The sequence below is a fragment of the Cyrtonyx montezumae genome, unplaced genomic scaffold (genome assembly GCF_038088225.1).
Source record: "Cyrtonyx montezumae isolate F1298 unplaced genomic scaffold, pur_monq_1.0 scaffold_17, whole genome shotgun sequence".
NCBI lineage: Eukaryota > Metazoa > Chordata > Aves > Galliformes > Odontophoridae > Cyrtonyx > Cyrtonyx montezumae.
Window position 1 is genome coordinate 15,763,222 of NW_027071903.1, and position 25,588 is coordinate 15,788,809.

Genomic DNA, 25,588 nt, shown 5'->3' on the forward strand with positions numbered 1-25,588 from the left:
CCGGTCTCTGTAGGCTCTTTCCAGAATCAGAGGTGAGAGATGATTCCCATTACTCATTCTCCGTTGGAGGAGTGTCTCTTTCTGTTCGCTGATTACAACCTCTGTCAGCTAAAGCTAGCCTTCGTGAATCACATCAGTACTTACAATCAGGAAGTGGTGCATGACACTGGAATAACACTTGGTAAAGCAGATGCTTATTTTAAGTATTGTAACATATAATTTTAATAGAAGAACAATATGATGATTGTGGGAAAAAAAACCAGTAGGATTTTGCAGGAAAAATGGTAGGAGTTGCATTTAACTAATGGTATATTTGCACTTAGAGTTAGTTTCTGAGAGCTATGAAGTAAGTATGTGTTCATATTTTTAGGGACAGAATTAGCATTCCTCCATAAGATCCCTCATCAGGACTACTTGTGTAAAAGAGAGCTGTAAGGTTTCTGGATAGCATTTACATAAAAACAGGAGTGCTCCTGAAGTGCTGTAAGTGGAACTGCCTAAATTGTCTATCTGAATCCTGCATATGATGACAGTAGTACTCACTAATCATAAATCATAAAATGGTACTCACAGGCAATCGGTTGCATGGCTCAACTTGAATGCTTAATGCAGAATGTTGAACTTGGCTTCATTAAGACCGTGCAGAAGGTTAAACTTGGTTTCATCGAGACCAAGCAATGACAGATTTGTCTGCATTGAAGAACCAAGGCTGCCTCTCTAACCAGTTTTCCTGGGTTGTGGCATATTTTTTTTCTTTCCTGTGAAATCCTCATCATTGATACTGAGGAAATATGAGTGGCAAAGGGCTGATGGGGCCCTTGCCCTCCTTAAGACCCCAGCCAAGGTCAGCCATGCCATCCCACTCTGGCACTATCTCATCCTTCCTGAAGGACAGCACTGCATAGCTGCAGTCTCACAGGTTTTCAAGGTTACTTGTGCACCTGCTGAACTAGGGATGCTGTTATATGCTCTGTACAGCAGAAAATAGATAGGAGTAAGTTTCTTCCCCACACCTTATTGTTTCATTTAGATTCTCATGTGTCTGCCAAAGTATGGCTTATCCAGTGCCATACAGGCAGAAAACAGACAATGCAAAAGGAAGGAAAACAATGCAGGGGACAGGTTTCTACATAAACCTGTCCCCAAGCATGAGAAGACCCATAAGGGAACCTGTACTGATTTTCTCTCCGAAGATCAGCAGCAAAAGTTCATTACTCCACTTCAGGTTGTTTGGATTTTTTTTAGGCCTACAAGCTTTTCACTTTATCTGCCACATGACCCTGAACCACTAGAAAATGGAAAACACTGATGCTGAAAAACCTTTGTAGGCTGAGAGTTTAAAGTTGCTGTAGAGAAGGGAGAGGAGCTCACTCATCATTAGGGGCTACGATCGACGAGTTCTTCCTCACTTGGAGAAGCCATCACTTGGGGCTCTTTGCAGTATGAAGTAAGCAGTAGAAGCTTTTTATTGTATTTTCTGTGCATTAAACCCAACCATTCCTTGATACTGGTCTCATAACTCTCCAAGTCATGAGACAAATTCTGAGGCACCTCATTCAATTTGAAGGACGAGAACGTATTTGTGGAGTATGGAGTGAGTAAGAACGAAGTAAGGGTATTTGCAACTTGACCTAGTACGTGTGCATTTCATTAATCCTTCCTCCACCAACCACTTAACCTTTATAGGCATTCTTATTTCCTTTCATTGTATCGATTTCAGTCCATTTCTTCAATTTAGTGAGATCATGCAGTATTTTAAACCTGCCTTCCACTGCATAACTAGGTTTAGCTGGGGGGTAATTGACATCAATTCAAAGAATGAAAAATTAGGCTGAATATCTGGAGTAAACTTTCTAATGGTGAGATGGCAAGAACACTTAGTGCATTTGGTGGGGGCTTTGTGATGCTCCCCAGGCACGACTCAGGGCTTTCTGAGCCTCAGCTCCAGGCGTGCTTCTTGGCTTCCACCTTCTTGCCCCATGCTTTTCACACACACATAGAGTAGGACACCTTCACTGCAGGACTGGCCAGAAAAAAAAAAAAAGTTCTCATTCCCACCTTTTTCAGAGAGTTTCTGTCATATTTAAGAAAAAAAGTGCCTGTCTTTAAATGAATTTTTTACTGACAACAACCTCTTCTTATTAGAAGAGGACTTCTGTCAGGTCTTGAAAAATGGAACCATCGTTTTCAGCAACAAAACCCAATATATTTATCTCCAAAGACAAGTAGGCTGGTACGTGCTTTGATGGTTTGGTGGGGAAGGTTCTTTTCAGGTTCTTGAAATTCATCTGCCATGAAAAAAAAAAACAGATTTGTAAAAAAATGAAATTTCCCACTACAGAAATTTCAAAGGAAACATTTCCATCAGCTCTGCTCAATCAGCAGCTGCACAAAAATGGCTCAGAAATGGCTTGATCTCACAGCTGCTGCCTTGAACCTATTTGAGAGCTCAGAGAGCGAGGTGATGACCCAACCACTTCCAATTTTCCTTTGGGAAAGAAATCAGCGAGTACTTGTAGAGAGACTGGGAGTGTGTGTTGGCCAAAATGCCAGACACAGATCCTCCACCTGTCAGGGAAAAGAGAAACTTTCTCAATGACAGGAGGTTCAGGCCACATAGGTTGCTCTGAAAGTAATGCCTTCTATTTTATTTCCATGGAAACCACAGCAGCTACAAAGAGCACAACAACGCTGTTGGACAGAGCAAATTCTTAGCTACAAAACATTATTTTTCAACATAGTCACCATTAGCTATGCATGAACAAGAGCCTGCAAGCTGTGCTCATACAAATCTGCACCAGCGGATCCCTTTTCCTAGGTAGATGGTGACAGAATGAGGTTGAGTCAGGGGAAGTTCACATTGCATATTAGGAAAAAATTATTCTCCAAAAGAGCTGTGAGGCAGTGGTACAGCTGCCCAGAGAGGTGGGGAGGTCACCATCCCTCGAGGTGTCCAAGAATTGTGGGGATGTGGCACTGGTTTATTGCACATGGTGGGAGGTGAGTCGATGGTTGGACTCGGGGATCTTAGTGGTTTGTTCCAACTTTAACAATTCTGTGTTTCAGTTCCACACCTTTGCTTTGTACACACTTCCATGTCAGGTGCCACTCTGTCAGGCTGCCCCTCTGCTGCTATCTGTCACACAGCAGCAATGTAATGGAATATTGGCAGGAAGGCTCTACTTCTACTGCCATACCACCAACATCCGCCTCAGACAATGTGAAACAACATCATAAAAGAGAAGACAAAGCTTTCAGAGCAGCCCTCGTACAAATTTGCCTGTTAACAAGTAGCCAGAGGCTGATACAAAAGACCAATTCTCTTAGAAAAATCCTTGGAGAGGATCCCAACTAGACTCCGAGGATAGCAAGCTGCTGGGGAGACGGGCAGCAAATGCAGCCATCTCATGAAGACACTGCCTCTGGATTTCTTGATTGTGGTTTTCCTATACTGCACTTTACATAATGCCCTCCGGCTGGTACCATTGAAATGAAACCTATTGATTGAAATTCTGATTCTATTGATTTTACACAAGAGATTTGCTCGAGTATGAAAGAGCAAGAACTGCTCCGCAGTCACCCCCACTCCCATTTACTCCCTGCTGAGTGCAGGCAGTAGGCTTGCTTTTCCATGCAGGTATACCCTTGGTCCCCTGGGCTCCCAGAAATAAATTACCCCAAATTCAGATATTCAGTACCTATAGCTCACAAACTGCTGGCCCTTGAGTATGCTAACATTATTTATGAGCTCCTTTTTGCTTCCCTTTGTCTGCTCTCACTTCTCTTCTTTACATCGCTAACCACACACCATGCTTTTCCCCTTTGTTTCAGAGGTGTAGAGGGAAAACGGAAACAGTGCTTTATGGGCAAGAGGTTGTGTAAGGAGGTGATTTTTTTCTAGGAGAGTGCCAGAGAAACTGTGCCTACAGAAATAATATTTCCACCCCTAAAGGAAAGGCGTGTGGCTGCAGTAAGTGCAGAACACAGGACAGCAGTAGTGAGAAGAGCTCGCAGGAGGCTTGGTGCACTGGGAGCCCCCAGCCCAGGGAATGGCAGCCCCTGCCCAGCCCCACCTGGGCCCAGTGTTTCCTTATGGATGGATAAGACCAGCAGCAGCCCCACCGCATCCATCCTCCTGGTTCTGTTTTGCATGGAGGTGGAGCGGGGCGTGGCAGCAATTCCCGTTCAGCAAGCTCCTTGGCCTGGCTGCTCATGGCAGAGGGCAGCCTGTTCCCTACACCACAGGCCTTGATTTCACAGAATCATTAAGACCTCTCACACCTCCAGCCCACCCCCACCGTGCCCACTGCCCACGTCCCTCATCCCCACGGCTCTGGGACACCTGCAGGGATGGTGACTCCCCCACTCCCTGGGCAACTGTGCCACTGCCTCACTCATATAGAGAAGGAATTACTCCTAATACCCAAGCTGACCCCCAACGTGAGCCACGGCTCCCGCCCTATCGCTGTTACCTGTGCGCAGAGGCCGACCCCTCCTCCCACACCCTCCTCTCAGGGACTGCAGAGCCCTGAGCTCCTCGTCTCCCACGGCCCCATCCCCTCGGCCGTTGCCATAGCACAGCGCTCAGATCCCTCACGGCTCCGCTCCGTCCCCTGGACACGCTGCAGGACCTCGGCGTCCGTGTCGCCCTGAGGGGCCGAGCACCGCACCGCCGTGACACGAGCCGGGATGCCGCTCCTGACGGGGACACCCCGACGCCAGAGAGCAGCGGTGCCGTACCGAGGCGGGGCGGTGGGAGCATGCGCGAGGCTCGCGCGTCACGGCAGCGGGCGAGGCCGGCGAAGCGCGGCCCCCTCCCCCGGCACAGCCGCCGCCGCCGCCGCGCGTCAAGCCGAGCGCCCGCCGCAGCCCCGCGCCCGCTAAGCGCGCAGCCCAGAGCGGCGCGGACCCGCCCACGCCGCCAGCCTTCCTCCTCCCCCTGCGGCTCCTCCTCCTCCTTCTGCTCCGCCCCGCCCCGCCCGCGGCCGCCCGCGCTGCCCGCAGCCCGTGGATGCGCTGAGCGCTCGGGCACGGAGCCGCCGGCCCCGCCGCTGCGGAGCCCGCAGGCCTTTGTTAATCCCCGCGGCTCTCTGCGTTCCGCTGCCTCCTGCTCCCTGTGCCCGGGCGGTGGCGGCGGCGGCGGCGGCGGCGGCGGGGGCTGCGCTTTTTTTTTTATCCCCTCCCTTTTTTTTTTTTAAATTATTATTATTTTTTTAAATTACGTTGAATCCCTTTTCGCCATGGGATGTACTCTGAGCGCCGAGGAGCGGGCCGCCCTGGAGCGCAGCAAGGCTATCGAGAAGAACCTGAAGGAGGACGGCATCAGCGCGGCCAAAGACGTGAAGCTGCTCCTGCTCGGTGAGCCCCGCTCCGCTCCGCGCCCCGCGCCGCCGCGCCCCGCGCTCACCCCATCTCTCTCTCTGTCCCGCAGGGGCCGGCGAGTCGGGGAAGAGCACCATCGTGAAGCAGATGAAGTGAGTGCCGCGGGGCGCGGGGCGGCGCGGAGGGCCGCGGGCGCCATGTTGTACCCGAGGGCAGCGCCGGGCGGGCGGCGGCGGCCGCTGCTGTTCGGGGCTCCGTGGTGCTGAACGGCGGCATGAGGGCGGGGGGGGGGCGGCTGCGGCTGGGACCGGCGCTTGGGAGGAGGAGGAGGGGGAAAAAAAGCACGAAATCCGCCCGTAATGCGGATTTAAAGCGAGGCTCGCTGCCACCCAAAGCCCCTTTTACCCGAGATTTGAGCCTTTTAATTAATGAGAGGCGAACTTGGCCACCAGTCGCCCATTACATTGAAAACGGGTTATTAAAAAGGGAGAGGAAAAAACACAAGACCCGGCGCGTTGAAGAGCCGGCCCTGCCCTCATGCAGCATCTCCCTGACAGCTGTGCCAGGCCCCAGTGGGAGTGGGCCGGGATGGCCGCCCCACATCTTGCCCCGGCACACAGTGATCCCAGCACGTGGCCAGGCAGTGCTTCCAGGGGGAGAGCCTGTAGAGGTGGGGGAGAGCATTTGGAGATGTGGGAGAGCCTACTGAGGTATGGGAGTGCCAATGGCAGGGCTGGAGAGCCTACAGAGGTATGGGCGAGCCTCTAGAGGTGTGGGAGTGCCAGTGGCAGGGTTGGACAGCCTACAGAGGTGTGGGAGAGCCTCTAGAGGTGTGGGAGTGCCAGTGGCAGGGTTGGACAGCCTATAGAGGTGTAGGAGAGCCTATAGAGATATGGGAGTGCCATTGGCGGAGTTGGAGGGTCTAGAGAGTTGTGGGGGAGCCTATAGAGGTGTGGGAGTGCCAGCAGAGGTGTGGGAGAGCCTATAGAGATCTGGGAGAGCACATAGAGATGTGGGAGAGGCAGTGTCGGTGTTGGAGAGATAACAGAAGTATGGAAGATCCACTGGCGATGTGGGGGAGCTTATAGAGGTGTGGGAGAGCCTATAGAAGTGTGGGAGAGCCAACAGAGGTGTGGGGTGCTAAGGGAGGCATGAGGAGGCAATGGAGATGTGGGGTGCCAGTGGAGGTGTTGGGAGCTAAATGGAGCTGTGGGGAACCAATAAAGGTGTGGGAGAGGCACGGAGAGCTGATGGAGGCGCAGGGAACCAACAGAGGCGTGGGTTTAGAATTACTCCTTCCCTTTTCCTCCTTTTAATTAAAGCCCATCCGACCCCAGCCTCGCACTGGAACGAGCAGGCGCCATAGCGGTGCGTTGGGCCGGGTGTCTCAGTGGTAGAGGCACGGAGCGGTGCTCGTTTCCCGATGGCGGAGGAGCCGGTGGCTGGGAGGGGCCCTCGGGGCCGCGGGGTGCGGGCGGGGCCGGCGGGGTGTCCGCTGCCGTCCGCAGTCCCTCCGCGCTGTCCCGCGGGCCGGGGCGCGGTGCAGCTTTCAGGCGGTTCGCGTGGTGGACAGCGCCCAGCGGGGACTCGAACCGCCGGTAGCGCGGCGCTCGGCTCCTCCCTCGGCGCTCGGCTGCCTTCGGAGAGCGCTCGGAGGCGGTCGGGGGGGAGCCGAGTAGGCTCGGAAATAGCCGAAGGGGCTCGGCGTCGCTCGTCAACCCGCGGGCGTGGGCTCCAGCGGACCCGCAGTCCGGCTCGGTGCCGTGAGTGTACGGGGGATCCCCGATCCCGCGGGGGTTCCCAGAGGACCGACGCACCATCCCCACCCAAGGCAACGCTCTTCCCACAGAGCTCCGGGGTCTGGCAGCGAGCAGCCTCGCCCTCAGCGCCGTTCCAGCAGCCTCTCCCACTGCTCTGGGTGTGCAAAGGCCCCGAGCCCCCCGTTAAATATTTTTGGGAGATGGCTTCGGGGATCTGGGGCTGGATATGGGGCCGGGTTTGGTTTGCACTCGATTGTATGTGAAAGGTGGATCAGAAGAGGAGCTACTGCAGAGGAGCACCAATAAATTATTTAATCTCTAGGAATCGCTTCTGCGGAAGTGTGCTGGAATGGCGGGCGATGGTTTTGTGGAAGGGAGAGGCTGTGGCTGCCACAATAACAGCGCACAGCACTGTGGGCAAAGGGGCAGCTGCGGCCACCGTGCCTCACACAACCGTGCACGGGGCTCCTGTGTTGTGGGGAGTAGAGCTCTTGTTTAAACCAATCTGAGTCCAGATAGTAGCCGGCTGGCTGGACTACATTCGTAAAGTGAGGGCTGAAAAACACCCTGTTGTACATCTGTATTTTCAAGGAACCAGCCCTAACATGACATACGGCAGCTTGCAGTCCTGCCCCTGAAGATGCAGAGCTGGCTGCGATGGTGGGAGCTCTGGGTGTGCAGCCGGGGCTGTGTGCTGGCTGGGTGGGATTGCGGTGTTGCTAGGAGCGCGTGGCAGCAGCTGGAGGGAGCTGGCACCGCAGCGGCGTGCAGGGCGCGACGGGGAAACGAACATTTCTGAAAATTAATCTAAATATAATGCAGGCATTAGCATTTCACCTGGTCAAGCTCCATTACACGGGCTTGCTGTGAATCTAATGAATTCTTAATAAAGATTAAATTGCGCATTCATTAGATTTTGATGAAAGAGACTGCTATTTTATTTTTTTAATACTGTGTTACTGGTGTGCCTTTAGATAATAAATGTCGCCCCCATGAATAGCCACAGCAGTTTCACACTTGGCTGTCGCCTTGTGAAGGAGCACAGGAATGTGCAGACAGCTGAGAAAATGCTAAGACAAAGGAACGGAGGGCAGGCGGTGGTCACAAGGCGCTAAGGAGAGGTTGCATGCTGCTCGGTTAATCCTTGAAATATTGGGTAGTGGGGAAGAACTAGCAGGGAGAAACTGCAGCACTTGGAGAGTTTAGAGAGGGTGGGGTTTGGGATTGATCAGTGCTTGGAGGTACCTTTCAGCGGATGGTGGGGAGTTAGCAGTGATGAAAGAAAGAGGTGAGGTGGGTGCTGGCAGGTAGGGCTGCATGTCAGCCTGCATCAGGCAGTGGCAACATGGGTAGCAATGGCACTTCCTTCAGCACCAGGGTGACTGCTGCCTGCAGCCCTGCGCCTTGGCTGTGCCCGTCCTTGGCTGGTGACGTCTGCCAGGGATTCTTTCACATCCTCATCCATTTCTCAAAAGCAAGTTGGGGCTGTGTGGCTTGGGAAACACACTGAGAAGTGCATGCGTGTCATGCAAGCGAGTGTGCACTGAATCAGGCAGTGACCAGACTGTTTTCTGCAGCTTATGCTAAAAAACAACTTTAATCAGTCAAATCTGAGGCTCCTTTGAAGATCCCAGTCAGAGGGTGAGAGTGATACGAGAGAAGTTTGTCTTCCTCTCCCACCGCCCGGTCTCTGCAAGCTTGCTTTGATGTAGGACTACAATGAATGTCAGCATTTTTTAAGATCTTATATCTTGAAATAAACACTGAGAACAGGCAGAATTGGGAAGATGTGTTTTCCTTTTCTGGATTATCTGGATGGTAGCTTTGAGGCAAGACTTGTTAGAAGTGTGTAGGGAACTACAACTTCGGTGAATGTGTTTGTTCATCAAACAGCCCCAGCCTAGGACAACACCAGGCATATTTCAGCCTGTCACTATTCAGCGGAACACTCAGATGCATGCAGTGTTCCGGGGATGAGCAGGGAGGAACTATTCCCTGAACACTAGGGAATTCAGCATTTAAACACTAATGCACAGTGGCTGAGTTAGCTGGCACGGCTTCAGAACCCAGGTCCGGCCACTTACTCAGCAGCTGCCTGCTGGATGGTGAGCCAGGGCAGTATTCCTTTTTCCCAAACGAGAGGTTAGTGATGGCTGCAGCATTCAGGAGGACACAGGACTTCACCTGCCTGCAGCAAAAATCCTGGGTTTGGAGGATTTTATTTTTCTTTTGGCTCTTGCTTGCAGCCCCATATCCACCCAAATGGTAACATCTCATTTCCCCAGCAGTGCTGGCAGTACCCCACTGATGGGCTTCTTTTGCTGTTTCATTTTTTTGTTGTTTTGTTTTGCACTTAAGTTGCACCAAAGATGGGAATATGTAATCAAAAGAAAATCAGACGAGAGTAAAATGTTTCTCTTTAAGTATCTACTATCTTCTTCCCAACAGCCATCAGTCCCAACAGCCTGCTGATATATCGTTTTGACCTTTATCAAAGAGCCCCTCAAAACAGCTCCAGGCTTTACTTGCTCTCCATGTAACTGAATTACTGATAATCTAATGAACTTCTTCAGAGTGAGAAACAGTCCCCACCCACTGGTTTACAGGCCGTCTCAGCAATCTGATGGCAAATGCCATCAAAAGCCAACAATGTGTTGTGAACATCCACTCGGGGCCTTGCTCTTTGCTGTGTGTCTGTGGCTCAGCCCTCAGCGATTTTGTGCTCTCCCTTCCCAGATGCTTTCTCGCATCCCTGGGTGCTGTGGGTGCTGCTTCCCATACCCTGTGATGGCCCAACACCCTCTGAACTGGGCAGAAATAAGGACTGGGGACAGAGGAAAGTGAGGCTATCTGTTTTGACTTGTAGTTGCAAAGGATGAATTGTGGTTTTGGCACTTATTCCTCCTTCCTTTTTTGATTATGGTGCTTATAAACCAAAATGCTAACAATCATAGTTTATTACCTTGTACTTTGGGCTCTTGTTATTAGGCTGGGAAATTTCAGAGAAAAGCAGTAACTATATTAGCAGGCAAGACAGAATACATTTTGGGTTTGTGTTTTTTCTTTCTCCTTGACAGTTCTTAATTTGTTTCTTGTATAAGAAACTCATAACAGTAAAAATATCTTTCAGTGACAACAGTGAACTGCATAGCTTCTCCTCTTTCAACCTACTTTCAAAACCTGAAAAGAAATTTGCCTGTCATATTCTGACATGACACATCTAGTCCTGTTGGAAATGTTTTAGCAAGCTAAGGAGATGAAAGTGGTTCTTTTAATGAGCTCTGAAGAAAGAGACAAATCTGCACAAATGTAACCGGGGATGTCTTATTTTGTGTTTGGCTTGGATAACCCAGAAGTTGTGAGAAATGTAAGGCTGTGTTATAACAATTGGAAAAAGGTGGTGGTTCTTCCCCTCAGTCCGTTCTCTTCCATCTGTCTGGCATGCAGCTTCACATCTGATGTGGATTCTTCAGTCTGATTACCTGGGGAATACTCCAAAATGGGGGAGGAGCAGAAAAGAGATGGCTTGATGAAGGTAGAGGCGATTTGTTGGCTATTCTACTTGACCTGGTCACGAGAAAGAGTGAAATGAAGAAAAGATTCAGACCCTAGACACTGGTCCAGGGAAGAGAAGGTTGCGGTCACCTGCAGAGTAAGAGCCAGGCCGTGAATGAAGTCTAATAGAATCCTCAGGAGTTGCCCAAGTGAGAGCTGGCTTTCTTCAGCCATATTGCAGAATCACATCCTACCACTGTGAGCTTTAAGATCTCCTAGTTTCTCCTGGGTTTGCAAGACAAATGGTCCTGACTGATGAAGCTGGTGATCTGCCACCAGCAAGCCTGGTACAGGGGCAGGGATAAGAGGACTGGAGGTTTTCTGTAGAGCCTAAAATTGCTCGTGCGAGACCTGGACTCACACACTGACTGAATGAATTCTGTTTCAGGGATTCTTTGCTTTGTTTTTGAAAGAAAACTTCCAGCTTTTCTGGTTTTAGAGACAAGTTAAAAAATAATTGTCCTTAACCTAGCCCATGGATTTGAGACTGGGAGCATGATAAAAAATAGCCCAAAAGAAGACTAGGATACCAAATACATCTCAATTGAATTATTTTGCAGCCTGATTCACTTTTTTCGTTTCTTCTTCTTATTTCGCATTAGCAAGACTAAAACCAGTGATCTCAGTTATTTTAGGTCAACCTGAATGACCTTGCTCCCAGATCCTCTCTGACCTCACTGGACTTTGGACCACGTGTGTTAGGGGATCTGATGAATTTCAAGTGTTAGCATGGCATTTCGTGGGATTCTAGACATGGTTAAGCTTCATCCACAGAAATGAAAACTGGAAACAAAAAGGACTAGGAATTGCATTTTAAAAAACATTGGCACCTTAAAACCTATGGTCAATTTTCTCACCTGAGAAATCCTTTGGTTTCATCCATAGTGGAAAATACAAACAATTTTTTGCCACGATTTTCCTAATGCTAAAGAAATGTTCTACCATATATAAAAATCACCCTAAACTGTTAATTGAATCATTCTCGTTTTATTTGCAAGGCCATTCACGCAAATGACAGATGCAGGGAGGCTGGAGGATTACAGTCCTGATTATAGGATGCTGCTACCATTCTGCCTAGAATCAGAAAATGCAAAAGGCTGATTTTTCAGCTGCTTCTGGATAAAGCAAAGAAACGGATTCTTTTCTAGAGCTGAGCAAAGGGGAGAAAAAAGCCCTTTAAAATCCAAAGCTCAATCACTGTCAGTTTATAGTGATGATATAATAAAACTTTTGATTGAGACATTTCTTAGTTTACCAGTAGAAATGCTTATCTCCCCCAGCTTTCAAGTTAATTGAGAAAGAACTGAGGAGCATGGGGAATTGTGTAGTAAGCTGACATCCCATCTGTTTGCAGATTGCTAATCAATAGCAGTTCTGACATTGAAAGAGAAGAACTGTAAGTGCTTGGTTTTTCTTTATTCCTGGGCACGTCCTGCTCTTCTTCGTCACCAAAAATTGCATCAGCGCATCATAGAATCATTAAGGTTGTAAAAAGACCTCTAAGATCATCTAATCCAAACATCCACCTGTCACCAATACTGCCCACTGACCACATCCCTCAGTGCCACATCCGCCCTTTTCTTGAACACCTCCAGGGACAGTGACTCACCACCACCCCCCCGGGCAGTCTGTGCCAGTGCTTCACTGTTCTTTCTGAGAAGGGACTCTTCCTAATATCCAACCTAAGAGAGCAGAGCTATCGTCTGAGTGTATAACGTTCATAAGCTTGAAGATCTGAAGAAAAGCAGTTAGAGAGAGAAGAAACGTGGGTAACAGAGGGTTCTGCCCCAACCTGAGAAGTTTGGTGGCTATCAGTAGCCCCCTTTGCTGCAGAAATCTGGTTTGGTGGTCACTGCAGGACTGCTTTTGGAGAAGGCTTGGGCAGCAGCCATCACATAACTGCCTGGTGCTAGACTTGGAGGATTTCTGCACTACTCATGTATTGTTACTGAAAGAGACATGATAGAATGGGTGGCACTGTGGAATCTGTCACTTAAATGATAAAAACATGGCATGTTAGCAGAATTTGGTGATTTATCCTCTCCATGCAAGAGGTGACTGGAGGAAGAAGCTCCGCTTTCACAGCACCCAGCTTCAGCACACAGGAAGGGCTGCACACACAAAATGGATGTTGAGTGTGATCATCCAGATGGCAAATAGTAGGTTTTGCTGCTGGACTTCTGGGGCTGCGGTGGGCAGGGTCATGGAATCATAGAATGGCTTAGGTTGGAGGGGACCTCAAAGATCATCCATTTCCAACCCCCTGCCGTGGGCTGGTGGCCAGCCCCTAGATCAGGCTGCACAGGAGATGCGTTGGTGTCCGTGGGGCAGAGGTTCCTTGTCAGGTGAGAGGTCCTGTCTCTTTGCTGACAATTTCCAAAATAACAGCTGAGTGCATGCACCGCCCAAAGGCGCTGCAGAGCCTTCATCCTCACACTCCATCAGCATCCCCAGTGCGTGTCACTGGGATGGAAGGAAATTACCATGATGAACATACACCTCGGATCATCATTGTCACTGATCACCCCTTGGTGATTAAATGAATTGGACAAACATGAATGAGGAGATGTTTACTTAATAAAGCAGAAAGCTTCCAGTGGCACATTTTGTTTTCCTCTATTTAGCTGAAGGATACATTTTTATTTTCCTGATTCCAGCTCAACAAAATCTCCAAGTGACTTCTTACCATCAAGGTGGGTCCTGGCTCAGCTTACATGGGAAACCCAATGCTACTTTGCATGTGTCTAAGGTGTCCAGATTGAGCCATAGATGTTTAGGATATTGGGAACAATTTATTCCCCCAAAGATCAGTGAGGCAGTGGCACAGCTGCCCAAGGAGAGATGGAGTCACTGTCCCTGGAGGTGTCCCAGAGCCCTGGGGATGTGGCATTGAGGGGTGTGGGCAGTGGGCACGGTGGGGGTGCTCAGGGGCCGGACTTGGGGATATGAAAGGTCTTCTCAACGTTAATGGTTCTGTGCTTCTATGAAATGCAAGCCTGAGAGTTAGCAATGCCTTCTGGTGGCATTGGCATCATGTTGGAATGGAGGCAGGGATCCCCCAGGCCCCAGGACTGCAGCACATGTGTGCTTGGTAGGAGTTCCCGGTGCTTGTGGGGCTGGCTGGGCCTCATCTCATGGTGATGGGAGTAGGACAGGAGTGGTTAAAGCTGGTGTTGGCACCAGGGGATCCAGAGGGAAGAAATACTGGGAGGGAGGCCATACATGGGAAAAAATTAGTCGTAATTTTCATGCAGTTTGGTAAAGAATTCACAATCTAAGGTGAACTTGTCTACTTTCTTGTTTATCTGCGTTTTCTGTTTTCAGATCTTTTCAAGAAATGTTTATTTCTCAATCATTCTTGCGTAAACAACAAATTGTAATGTCTTTTCTACATGACAGGGCATGAAAATTGATTATTACACTGGTACTTTTAGTTCTGATCGGAGAAATCAGATTGTTCTGTTTTTTCCCCATCTGTGGTCAAACCTTCAGATGTTCAGGATTAACTTTATATTCAGGTTTTTTAAGTGCCCCTACATAAGGAGGTTTTTGGAATTGAAATGTAAAGTGTAGAAAAACCATACAGAATGCCCGTAACAGTGGTACAAGCCCAGCCAAACCAGCATGCTGAAATTCCCTAACCACATAAAAACGCAGAACCAACTGCCTGCTGCTGCTGGCAGCGAGGCCACAGGACTTGTGGTGCTGCCAAATGAGAGCTGCTGCTAATCTGGAGGTAGTTAGACATAGCTCATATTTCATTCATGCTCAGGTCCCAAACCTCAGAACAATTGAGTTTTCTAATAATGCGCACATCAACATCAATGGGCTTGAGCAGATCTTGGTTATTGCTCACAGACAGATGTGTGTGCACCTAGGTTTGTTGAAGACAAAGCTCCTGCTCGTCTCTGCTGGGCTGACTGCTGCCCAGTTTCAGTATCCTCTTGTACGCGTGATCCCTGTCCACACATTCATTCTGTGTCTCCTACACCACTTGGAAAATACAGAGCAAGAAAAAATGATTCTTTTTGTCATGGCCTTTTTCATGCATCCTTTGTTTCCTTTTTGACTCATAACTCATAACTTTGTTCTCATAACTCAGCAGGACAAGGACCTGAGCGACCTGTTTAACCTGAGGCAGTAGCTCTGCTCTCAGCTGCAACTTCTTGCCTAAGTTTGACAAGAAAACCCCAATTAATCTCTCATTCGAGATTCCCAACTTCTGCATAACTAAAGGACTACATCTCTGTTTGGAAACCAGCTGAGGGTCAGGCATAAGCAGTGTCACCACAGATCGTCTTTAGGATACACAACAGGATAGGCTCAGCTGGGTGGGAGGAGCTGGTTGCTGGTTTCAATTTGCACTACACCGGCTTGTTTCCTTGCTCCTAGTTGTTGCTTTCTTGGGTTCTGAAATCCCAAGCAGGGGTTTGATTAACATCTCTTTTTGCAAGTGACATCAGTTTAAGTCATTTCTGCTTGTCCCTGCTTGTTCGGATCGCAGGGGCCATTTCTCGGTGCGGTATGGTGGTGCGGTGAGCCCAGCTCTGCCACTGGTCTGGGTTAACATAACATTAACCCAGGAGGCAGCAGAATGACTTGCCCATCAAGTGCTCTCAGTAAGGCAGCAGCACGCTGCATGCCGAGGTGAGCTCATGCTGAAAGATTCAGTCACTCTTGGCTGCTCCTCTGCATGGGGCTTAATTCTTTTAAAGTAAATCAGTCACTTTCAAAGACTTTGGGAAGTCATTTCAAGAAGTCCTTCTTTATCCTTAGCTATTCAAATGACATTTTTTTTCCAAACCAGCCTTATTTTCTCCTGTTAGTTCCTATAAACAATGCAGATCTTCCACTGGCTCACAGTTTCTGTGGGTTTTTTAAACAAACTTCCTGTGACCCTCTGAGCAGCGAAAAGGAAAGTGCAGCAGTTTGTTGCTGTGTCAGCTCAGTTGGACCATCTCTTACGCTTGTGGAGGTCAAATCCATTATATCTGGTTATGCTTTTTCAATCACATTTACATTCTTAATGCAATGCTCAGGTTTGCTTCACACTGGAACGATCTCTGTGGTTTCATAACAAGCCTTAGTAGTCCTGGGCTTTGAAGACTTCTCTCTTCTATTTCCCCTCAGCCTTAGACAGAGTCTTTGTAATTCATTAGGTAAGTTTCCTCCACTGGACAGCCAAAATGCTGTGCAATCCTGATTATACAAGTAGCAAGGAATATTTTCAATTTTCATTTTACCAGGAGCAGATTTTAAAGCCTCCTGGTGCTTTGCAGGGACTCAACAGCTCACAGCTTCAGTGAGACACCCTTGTCTCCACCCCTAAGTAAAGCCTTTGTGCTCCCCCCCTAAGTAAAGCAGGCTGGAAAGTCCTTCTTGTGAAAGATCTTTGTCAGGTTTGTAGCCACACAACAGCTTCAGAGGGAGTCTGCCACGTGGCTGTGGGGTCAGCTTTCTGCAGTAAGTCTTGCATTTCCTTTCTTCCTTAGAAGAGGCTTTCACACAGTCTTCTATTTCCCAAGACTATGCTACGTGTTCAGTAACTTAGCAAATAGCAAGACCCACACCAGACAGTTTGGTGTCTTCTGAAGCCCCAGCTGCCTTTGAATGTGAATGAACCACCTCTCTCACTGTCTTTTAAACCAGTGACCCCCAGGCTCCAGCTAAATTCTTACATTTTTTCCCTGGGAAAATAGAAATTAAGGCACCACGTACTTGATTTGTTGACCTGCACCATCACTTTTAACTGAGCTGGAGAGAAGTGACCAGCTGGTACTGCTGGTGACAGCAAGAACGTAGTGCCGACAGCAGAAAGCAAAACAGAGACGGAAAGAGGCAGAGCCTGAAAGCAGGAGTCAAAAGAGGAATCACGACCAAGCTCAGGCTTTAGATAACAAAATGAGGTTATTTTCTAAGCAGTCAACCAGAAGAGTGACAGCATCTTGGTGCAGCAGTGCACAGACTGGACATTGACACCTCCGTGTGAACCTTGCTTAGAGCAAGTGCCAAGAATAAGTGGATCAGAGCTGTCAGAGCTGGTAAGAAGGGCAGAGGCTGGCAGGAGAAATGATGACCCCCCCCCATTCACGGTGTTAAATGTGCCTGTGGGATTTGATAGTAAGAGAATGCCAACAAGATAGGTCCTAGAAAGCCCCTTTTTCATGGGAAGTCTTGGAATCTTATTTCCTAAATGAAGGGACACAAAACTCTGCAAGCCAAAAGACAAAATGTTACCGTATGTCTCTCCTTTCCTAAAATACATCCTTCCATAAGCAGCACAAAAGCCCAGAGTAAAGGGAGAGGAGCTGTCTCAGTTCAGATTCAGTTACAAGCAAGCCTTCTCTAACCTCTGATTTATTCTCTCCTAGAAGAACTCCTAAATATAAATTGTAGTGGTCTGAACTGCAGTGAAGAGGCACTGAACCATTTGCTGAAAGCTGATGCAGTAAATACCCAACAGCAGTGCATATAAAAATGCTAAAGTACACAGGAACGAAATCAGACCTTATGTCCAATAGCAACATCACTCTTAATTTTTAGTGGCTGAAGTGCCGTAGTCTTTCGCTTAGTAGCAAAACTCATCGTTGATGTCAGGTTATGTCAGACTGACGGAGCATTACTGTCAAAGACAGTGTCAAACTTTCAGTAATGGATTGAGTGCCAAGTACAGGAGCATGGAAATTGTATATTCAAATGAGAATCTTTATTTCTCCCGAATGCTCTTTGGATAGAGAGCCAGGAATTCCAGGTTCAAGAACTGATTGATGGAAGTTGACCTTGATGTGGACAAAATGGTAAACAGCTTCAGAATAATGAATTACAGGCAGAAATTGTAGAAGTCAGTGATGGAGTAGATCAACGAAAGGTCATTTTGTCCAGCCCTGTCCTAATGCAGAACTCTTCTTGCTCACATATTCCTCAGTGCTTCATGTGATGTACTTGTAAATAGACTAGACAGCAAGATTCTCAGTTTTACATCCATCTCAACCGCAGTGTTTAGCATCTAATAGATTTCACATTGAATACCTTTATCCAATAGCTTGATTTTTTTCTCTGACATTTCCTTTTGCTTCTTATAATCGCTTCCCAGCACAGAAGAGATTATAACAACATCAGCTGTTGGAGTAGGAATGCAAACTGGTGAATTTCTGAGCTATCCTGTATCTTTCCAAGCTTTTTTAACCAAAGTTTGGAAAGGAGCTTAGCGGGGCTTTCCTTTTCCCAGACTGAAGACTTCCAGTGAAAAAGAGGCTGTCTCTAAACAGAAAGATTGAGGTGATAGAAAGTGAGTCCTAATTACACATCATGCAATGTTTTCCCATACAGCAGAAATCCCTGCCTGTCTTCCAACCTTAAACCCCATAGAAGTGGCGTGATTCCATGGTACAAAAATGAACTTCAACCCAGAGCTTCTTCCAGCCGAGTATCTCTGAGAATGGGCAGCACCAGCAGGAGGAGGAATGCTGTCTTTGTACCTGTCTCCAAGTGATTACTTTTAAACAGCAGTTGTACTATTAATGGTATTTCTGAGTCCTGGCTGGCCAGGCTAGCCCAGCGAAAAAGACTACAAAGCCCCATCATACTGCTTTGTGTCCTCTATTGACAAATGTGTAGCTCTGCGATCCTCTGAATCTGGCTGCAGGTTTCAGAGAGAGCAGTGCAGTTAATAAAGCAGCAGGTCTTTCTGAAAATCAGGCTTCAAGCTTCACAGAACAAGCACTGGTGTTATTTGGCCTCTTGGTGGTTTTCTAAAAGTAGAAGATGCCCAAGAACTCTCAGTATCTGCAGCTGGTGCTTGCCAGAAACGCTTGCTTGATCTGTATGGATGAGTGGAGAGCAGGGGAGGGGGGGGGAAGGCCTCGGAGGGGAAACAGCTGAGGAGATACAACTGAAAATTCAATTAAACAGAAGACAAGGAAGATTCAAACCAGCACTGACGCTCTGCTCAAGGCTGCTGCTGAGCCTTGATTTCAACATGAAGTGTAACAAATGAAGAAGGCAACGGTGAAGGAAATAAACGACTGGCCTGGAATGAGCTAAATTACATGACCAGGAAGATAAAAGCATTCAAATAAGACACTTTTTTATGATATGCCTGAGGCTCGTAAGAAATTCAACCAGAATGTTAGATCTTGTGTTCATAACCATTCCAAAACTTGTCCGGTGTAAGAGAATTTCTTTCCTGAAGGTCTGAGTTTACCAACTGGAAGACTTGAAGTGGATGATTAATATGACCCCCTACTGCTTTCCACACTATGTAGCCATCAAATTGATATTCAGTGGGTATACTAAAATCAGAATGGTGGCATTTTGCACTTGTTTTACCTTCTGCCGTCTGTAACCCTAGTGTGGGTTGTAGAAAATGGTCTGTCTTGGTGGTTCTGGTTGCTGCTGCTTTCATGTTTTGTGGGAGAGGTGAACAAATGCTGGGTGTAGTGAGCAGCCGTCGCTGGGAAGAACTGGAGTCCTCTCTGTTAAGATAAGCTGTTAGTCCTCTAGAAAATGGTTGTCGACAGTTTATTGCAGCTTTATTTTGCTCATTGCCAGCTGTGTGAGGAGCTTGTTCAGCACAACTGGTCACTCCAATCGCTTGATTTGTCCCAGAAGTGTTTTGCTTCTTTGGGGATATCACTACCAACACCCTGAAAAGCCCACTAATAGTAACTGAAAACAACCTTAAGTTTGCATGTAGCATCAGGGACTGAGTTGTTCTTCATTTCTGTAACACAGAAATCAAAGTTAGCTGTTACAGATACTAGGAAGCTGAACAACTGCCAGGGTTAGCACACTTTCGGAAACTCATGATGACAGAGGAAACTCCAACTGTGTCTCGATCCAAAGCCCCTTAAGATTATGTGACTCTTACAGTGACTTCAGTGACCTTCCTGATCTGGTTCTGAATGCAAAGTACAACCAGAAGTGGCAGAAAGAGGTTAGGCACTAAGTACTCAGGGACTTTGCATTTGCAGGGAAATTCCTGAGTCGCCAGCCTGTGTTTGGGGGATGGGGTTGAACCTTCTGCAGAAAGTGATGGGGAACTCAACTGATGGGCGCTGCCGGGTTGGACCACCCTGTGCTGAGTCTCAGTGATCTTTGAGACCACTTGCGAATGGAAACCAGTTTTCTTGGAAAGGAGAAGCTCACTGATGCCATCTATTCAGTTCCTAGTTCTCGGTAATTTTAGCTGATATAATCTATATGCTAAGTCAGTCACAGTGAATGGCATTTGAAGCATTCAGACCTAAGTCATTACATTATCACATTCGGGCCAGGCTTTAAGTAAAAGAGATTTGGCTTGTTCTTTTACTTGGCCCTTTCCCAAATGTTCTGCCATTATAATGGAGGATTATCTGCGCTGGAGGTTTTCTTCATTTCCATTAGCAGACAAAATCTCCCTGGGCAGCCTGCAATGGCAGGAGGAGCTTGTCCGCGTGCTCACTTTGTCATCTGGCAGAGCAGAGCCTGACACCCCCTGACACTGTGGGGCTGCCCAGGGCCTGCTGCTGTGTCAGTGTGTGGAACACATTGTTTTCCTAAAGGGAAGAGAATCAGCCCTTTATTGACCAGGAGTCACTAGGCAGCGTGGTCACTGTGCTGGGGCTTGTTGATAGAGCTGGCTTTTCAGCGAGGGTCTTTGTGGGCTTATCTGTTCCTTTGGTCTGCATCTTTTCTAGGGTCTGAGGTGGGGCCTTGTCCTTTCCAACCCCTTTGCCTTTTCTAGTGAAAGCACAGGGATGGAAACAAAAGAGCTCTTCATTTTCAGGCCTGGGGATCCCCCTCACTGGGTTGTACCACGTACTTCTAGATATGTACTCTTAGTCTGGGGGTCTTCTGCAGTTGGTTTGCAGACCACAAGCGATCTCTGCTGCTCTGGTGGGCAGTGCAGGATGGCTGTGGTGTTGCACTGCCCTGCACAAACAGGGCTGCTGCTGGGTGTTTGTGGCATAGCTGCAGCACAGCACAGTGATCTCTTCCCCAGCTCATCTCGCTGTGAAGCTCCACGCAGGCAGTGCTATGATCAGCTCTCAGGACCAAGTGTGCTTTGTGGGCCACATTTCAGAGTGAGGTTTAACACATGCATTGTTTATGCCCGTGACTAAATTCAGGCATAAATTCAGGCTGTCTTCTTTGTGTGGGTGCTCGGGTGAGGATGCAGAGGGCCAGGTGGTCTTTGAGTGCCCCCAGTTCCTCGGCTAAGGAGTTCTGTAAACACATTTTTGCATAAAGGGGAGAAGACAAAAGCATGCAAATTGCTTTTCCTTATCTTACTTAACCTGGAAACATGTTAGCAGAAAAGCAGAAGAGGCAGAGTATTATGTCATGTGGCCACAAGGAATAATAAAACGCATTTTGCAGATCAGGATGAAGTGCGACTTCAGACCTCAGGTGAGAGTTCATGGTCTGTAGATTTGTGTTAAGATAACTGATCTGATGCATGAAGTCTCTAGGAGCCTATTAGATAAATAAGCCATTCTACAGATACCTAGAACAATTTCATTTGGCATTAAACTTCCCATCTCTGTTTGGTTTCATACATCTTTTAAGCAAATCTGTGTGGGGGTACTGCACAACGTAGAATCACAGAATCATTAAGACTGGAAAAGACCACGAAGATGATCTAGTCTACCCATCAACCCATCAACTCGTTGCTCCGGGGAGACAGAGCTCTTATCACAGCTGGGGAAGGCTAATAAGCCAATTTTGTGTCTGCATAGAAAAAATGAAAGCATTCAGGCTGGTGCATGCATGGAGGAGTGGGAGAGGAGTCCTGTCCCAAGGCTGCAGCATGCCGGCGGTTCTTGTAGGGTCTGTGGTGATGGAGCTGTACTGCACAGAGGTGCTCCAGCTCCAGGAAAACCCGGCTGGGCCCCAGCGCCTCATCGCATTCTTTAGGTATCAAGGAAGATTTGACCCAAAGGTGCTGCTGGATTACTTACTGGCTTTGATCAAATTTGCTTTGTTGCCATAAGAGTGAATGTGATGCATATGAAACTCAGGGCCGTGAGCCAGAGTAAAGGGATAAGATAATGAACTTTGCTGGAGCCTTTTACTGTCTCTGTATTAGAGCAGTTATTGGAAGGCACTAATCCCTCTCTGCTGATTATTGACTTTTAAATGAATCCTCATACACCCTCCAACAGCAAAACTTGTGGATTTTCAAGGCTCAGTAGAACTAAGACCTTGCCATTTATTTTCACAGTTACTATTATTTTTGTATTTCAAAGGAGAGTTTTCTACTACGAGTTCCCCACTGTTTGATCACAAAAGCGAGCCAGGGAAATTGTTATTTTTCATTCTGAGCCTTTTGTGCTTTTTATTTTTGTAATCCATGTGAGGCAACTTTGCTGGTCATTAGCCGACTTCGGGAAGCAAGCTTTCTTTGTTGGGTGATAGCAGGGAAGCATCAAATGTCTGGTTCCATAGGAGCAATTTGCTCTTGAAATAAAGCAAGCGTTGATAAGTTGCAACCCTTAGCTATGTTTGTCCTAGTAAATAAACATCACCAGGATCTGAGCACAAATACACGTTGTTTTGCCCCATTTAGCTTTCTGGGATTGTGTCAGGCTAACAAAATTTCCTCCGCATCACATCTCCTCATTCTATCACTTGTTTTGCACACTATGTGTGTATCCACACACCTAGCCAAGGGTGGATGTTGTAGCCATTGATCAGCGCGGCAAATAGCTCTAGAAAGGCATCCAATTACAACAAAGAGATTTGTGCTTTTGATGGGTTTCTACCAGTGAATGATTTGCCTCTGTGGTGCCTTGGAAGGGGAAATTTGCTTGGAGGTGACTGTGGTTTTCCAGCACAGGGCACACAGGGAACATCACATCTTCAGCACGAGCACTGCGTCCAGCAGGACAGCCATTGATATATGGTGGCTTAAGCAGGCCAGAAAAAAACCCCAAAGGTCTGTTTTTGAGAGGAAGATTCAGTTCTCCACAATACCCTTAAAAATCGCATTAACCATTTAGAAATGGGCTGCTTAGCTCAGAAGGCAAATTCCCCTGTTGAACCTCACAAAATCAGGACTGTGTTTCCTCCCTCACAGACAGCAGGAACCAAAATAAAACAAACCAGCAGTAGGAGTCCCAGCAAAACATGATGTGACATTTGTTCCACCTCGAGCAAGGGGCACACTGCTAATTTGGGCAGTGTGGCAAGATTAGGTGGTAGCATTAGATTATGGAAGTCTGTGGTGATGGAGGGAGGCTGTCCTCCATGGAGAGCTGTCCTGTGGAAATTAAGAAGGGAGGACAGCTCTATTACTGTGATTAACTCGGGGTTTTGATGGAGCACACACAAGCTGTAAATCAATCAAGATCCCATTGTGCCAGGAGCTGTACATCCAGCACAGAAAGACGGTCCCCACTGCACAGAAGCATATGTTCTGGCTGATGCTCCCATCTCCTTCCAAACCAGCAGATTAATGAAATCATGCCTTCAGCAGCAGAAACAATGAGTTCCAGCTTCAGGTAGCTTTGTCTCATGAGTGAGCCCAGCTCTGGCTCCTCAAGTGTGTGGGGAGACTGCAAGGATCACAGAACCATAGAACCGCTTGACTTGGAAGGGACCTTTAAAGGTCATCTAGTACAACTCGCCCGCAATGAACAGGGACAGATAAATGGAGGGTTTCTCTTCTCTCCCTCCCTTGTGGTTTCATGACACGTCCAGGACTGCAGTGCCTTCTGAGCTTTGATGGGGTTTGTCAGAACTGGCTGAAATATTTCTGAAGGAGGGGGAGCAGGACTGCACTTACTGTTGGGGCTTATTAACCATGTTCAATAGCTAGATTAACTCTGTTGAGCAGACACTTTTAATTGCCATCTGTTCTCACCTGGAGAGGTGAGAACGTGAGCTGAGGCTCCAGGCCCAGCTTCTTGGTGCTTCCCCTTCCATTGCTGCTGAAAAACAGCAACAAAAAGATCAGATCCCTGGTGCACACACCTTCTGGCAGAGATCAGCTCAGTACAGCTTCTCAGAAGAGTTTCAGTATGTAATTCTCCAGTTTAGGCCAGATTCAGAAGCGATTCTGAAGATGGTTAAGATGCATGCCAGAAGGAAATTGGTCAGAAAATGGATGTCAGGTGGGCGTGAATAACATGGCACAGCGTAGCTTGCAACACTTCGGGAATCAGTGGGAGAGTGAAATTGGTTTAAGTGAGAATAACTTACACAGACTTGGAGTGGGGGTGGGTGTAGAAGTACAAACTCTGAAAAGGGCCTCTTTCTCAGAGAAAAAGGGAAAACCAGGAAGAGAGGTTCCTGGGAAAGCAGCTCCCCAGGTGCGCAGGGCCCTGGTTTTGAGATTTGCCCTGAGGTAGTGCAGAGCTGTCACAGACTCACCATGAGTAGTCCAGGTTGGATGGGATCCTGGGCAGCCTGATCTGATAGGTGGCAACCTTCCCATGGCAGGGAATTAGATGGTCTTTGAGGTCCCTTCCAACCCAAGCCATTCTATGCCTCTCTATGATTCTGTGAGTGCATGATTCCTTCTGCTCGTTTTCCTTGAAGCCCCAGTATGGCAAGTCTCAGCAACCCTGGTGTGTGCCCTGGGATTAGTTTGGTCTTCCTCTTGTTACATCTAACCACTGAGGAGCTCATCCAGTGCTGGAGGTGACCGTCAGCCCCCAGCCCACCGTGTCCACTCTGCAGTTTCCTGATGTGCATGGTGCCCTATTGTGCTGTGGTAAAGAAGCAGAATTGCTGTAGTAACAAAAGAATGTGGAGCTTAGCTTTTGTGTGGTTGTCTCATTATGTCAGAGTCAGCTGAGACACACTTAGATTTGTGTTCCTGATGATTGCGCACAGGCACTAATTGGCCCAAGAAGCAAGGGATCTTTGTTGCTTTTGTAGTTTAATGAGGAAAAATGCTGTATAATGTGATGATTATTTTCCAATATAAAAAAAACAACCCACAAAAACAACAACAACAGAGAAACGCAGTGTGAAAGAAAACCTGTGACCGAGTAAAGACTGGATTTTTAATTAATATTTCCTTCTGTTACTCACTTGCTCTGGTCTGTAATTAATTATTAACCCTAAATATGATCCGGATGTTATATAAATGTTATTTAAATTAATATTTAATTGTGGAATCATAGAATTGTTTTAGTTGGAAGAGACCCTTACAGGCCATGTAGTGCAGCCAGCAATGAACAGGGACACTTAACAGCTCCGTCAGGTGCTCAGAACCTGCTCCAGCTGTGTGTCCCTATACTTCATTTTGTTTAAGGTTGTCTATATATTTCCCTTAATACGCTAAGCTTTTTGTTCTCAGTGTACTTTTACTCACATTCATGGTCATGTTTAAACCAGCAGGACTGATTGAGGACTAAAATGAGACATTCATATTTGGAGGATTGGGGTCTTTCATTCCCATTTCTTGAGCACTGGCAAACCATTGCTTATGTGTATAACAGCACAGCAGTACAGTGTCTATTGGAGAGCCCTGCATTAGGGTTCTGTGTAGTGAAGTGGAGACCAGATCCTTGCCACCAGTCCTTGTTTCCAAAAACAAGGTTGGATATCAGGAAAAAATAAGAGCAGTGAGGCAGTGGCACAGCTGCCCAGGGAGTGGGGGAATCGCTGTCCCTGGGGGTGTCCCAGAGCCATGGGGATGTGGCACTGAGGGGTGTGGGGTTGGACCTGGGGATGTGAGATGTCCTCTCCAAACTTAATGATTCACTGAAAGCATGCTCCCGTGTTCTTCTTCAGCAAGTGTGAGGTCTGTGCTCACGTCTTTGCCCAGGAGCAGCTCAGAGCCACTAGGGGAGGGCTTCAAAGGTCTTAGCAGCTGTCACTTCTGCAGACCTGCTCTCAAAGCTGAGCCCGAGGAACAGGGAGTGGGATACCCAATACGCTACTGTGTTTTAAACAAATCAGAAGCAATAAAATGTCAGCGATCCCTGAAGCATTTGGAAGAACAGGTTGGTGCTTCTCTG

The 25,588-nt window shown here is 47.7% G+C and overlaps 1 protein-coding gene across 3 annotated transcripts in view; it reads left to right on the forward strand.

The window, feature by feature from the left end:
• Window positions 1-5,013: 5,013 nt before the first annotated feature.
• The window catches only part of GNAO1 (G protein subunit alpha o1), a 116,071-nt gene continuing 95,496 nt past the window's right edge, over window positions 5,014-25,588 (forward strand). For all 3 annotated transcript variants that reach the window (XM_065733477.1, XM_065733475.1, XM_065733474.1), the window contains exons 1-2: window positions 5,014-5,358; window positions 5,432-5,474. In XM_065733477.1, coding sequence (XP_065589549.1) covers window positions 5,241-5,358; window positions 5,432-5,474 — 161 coding nt within the window. In that variant the 5' untranslated portion in view covers window positions 5,014-5,240. The remainder of the gene's footprint in view (window positions 5,359-5,431; window positions 5,475-25,588) is intronic.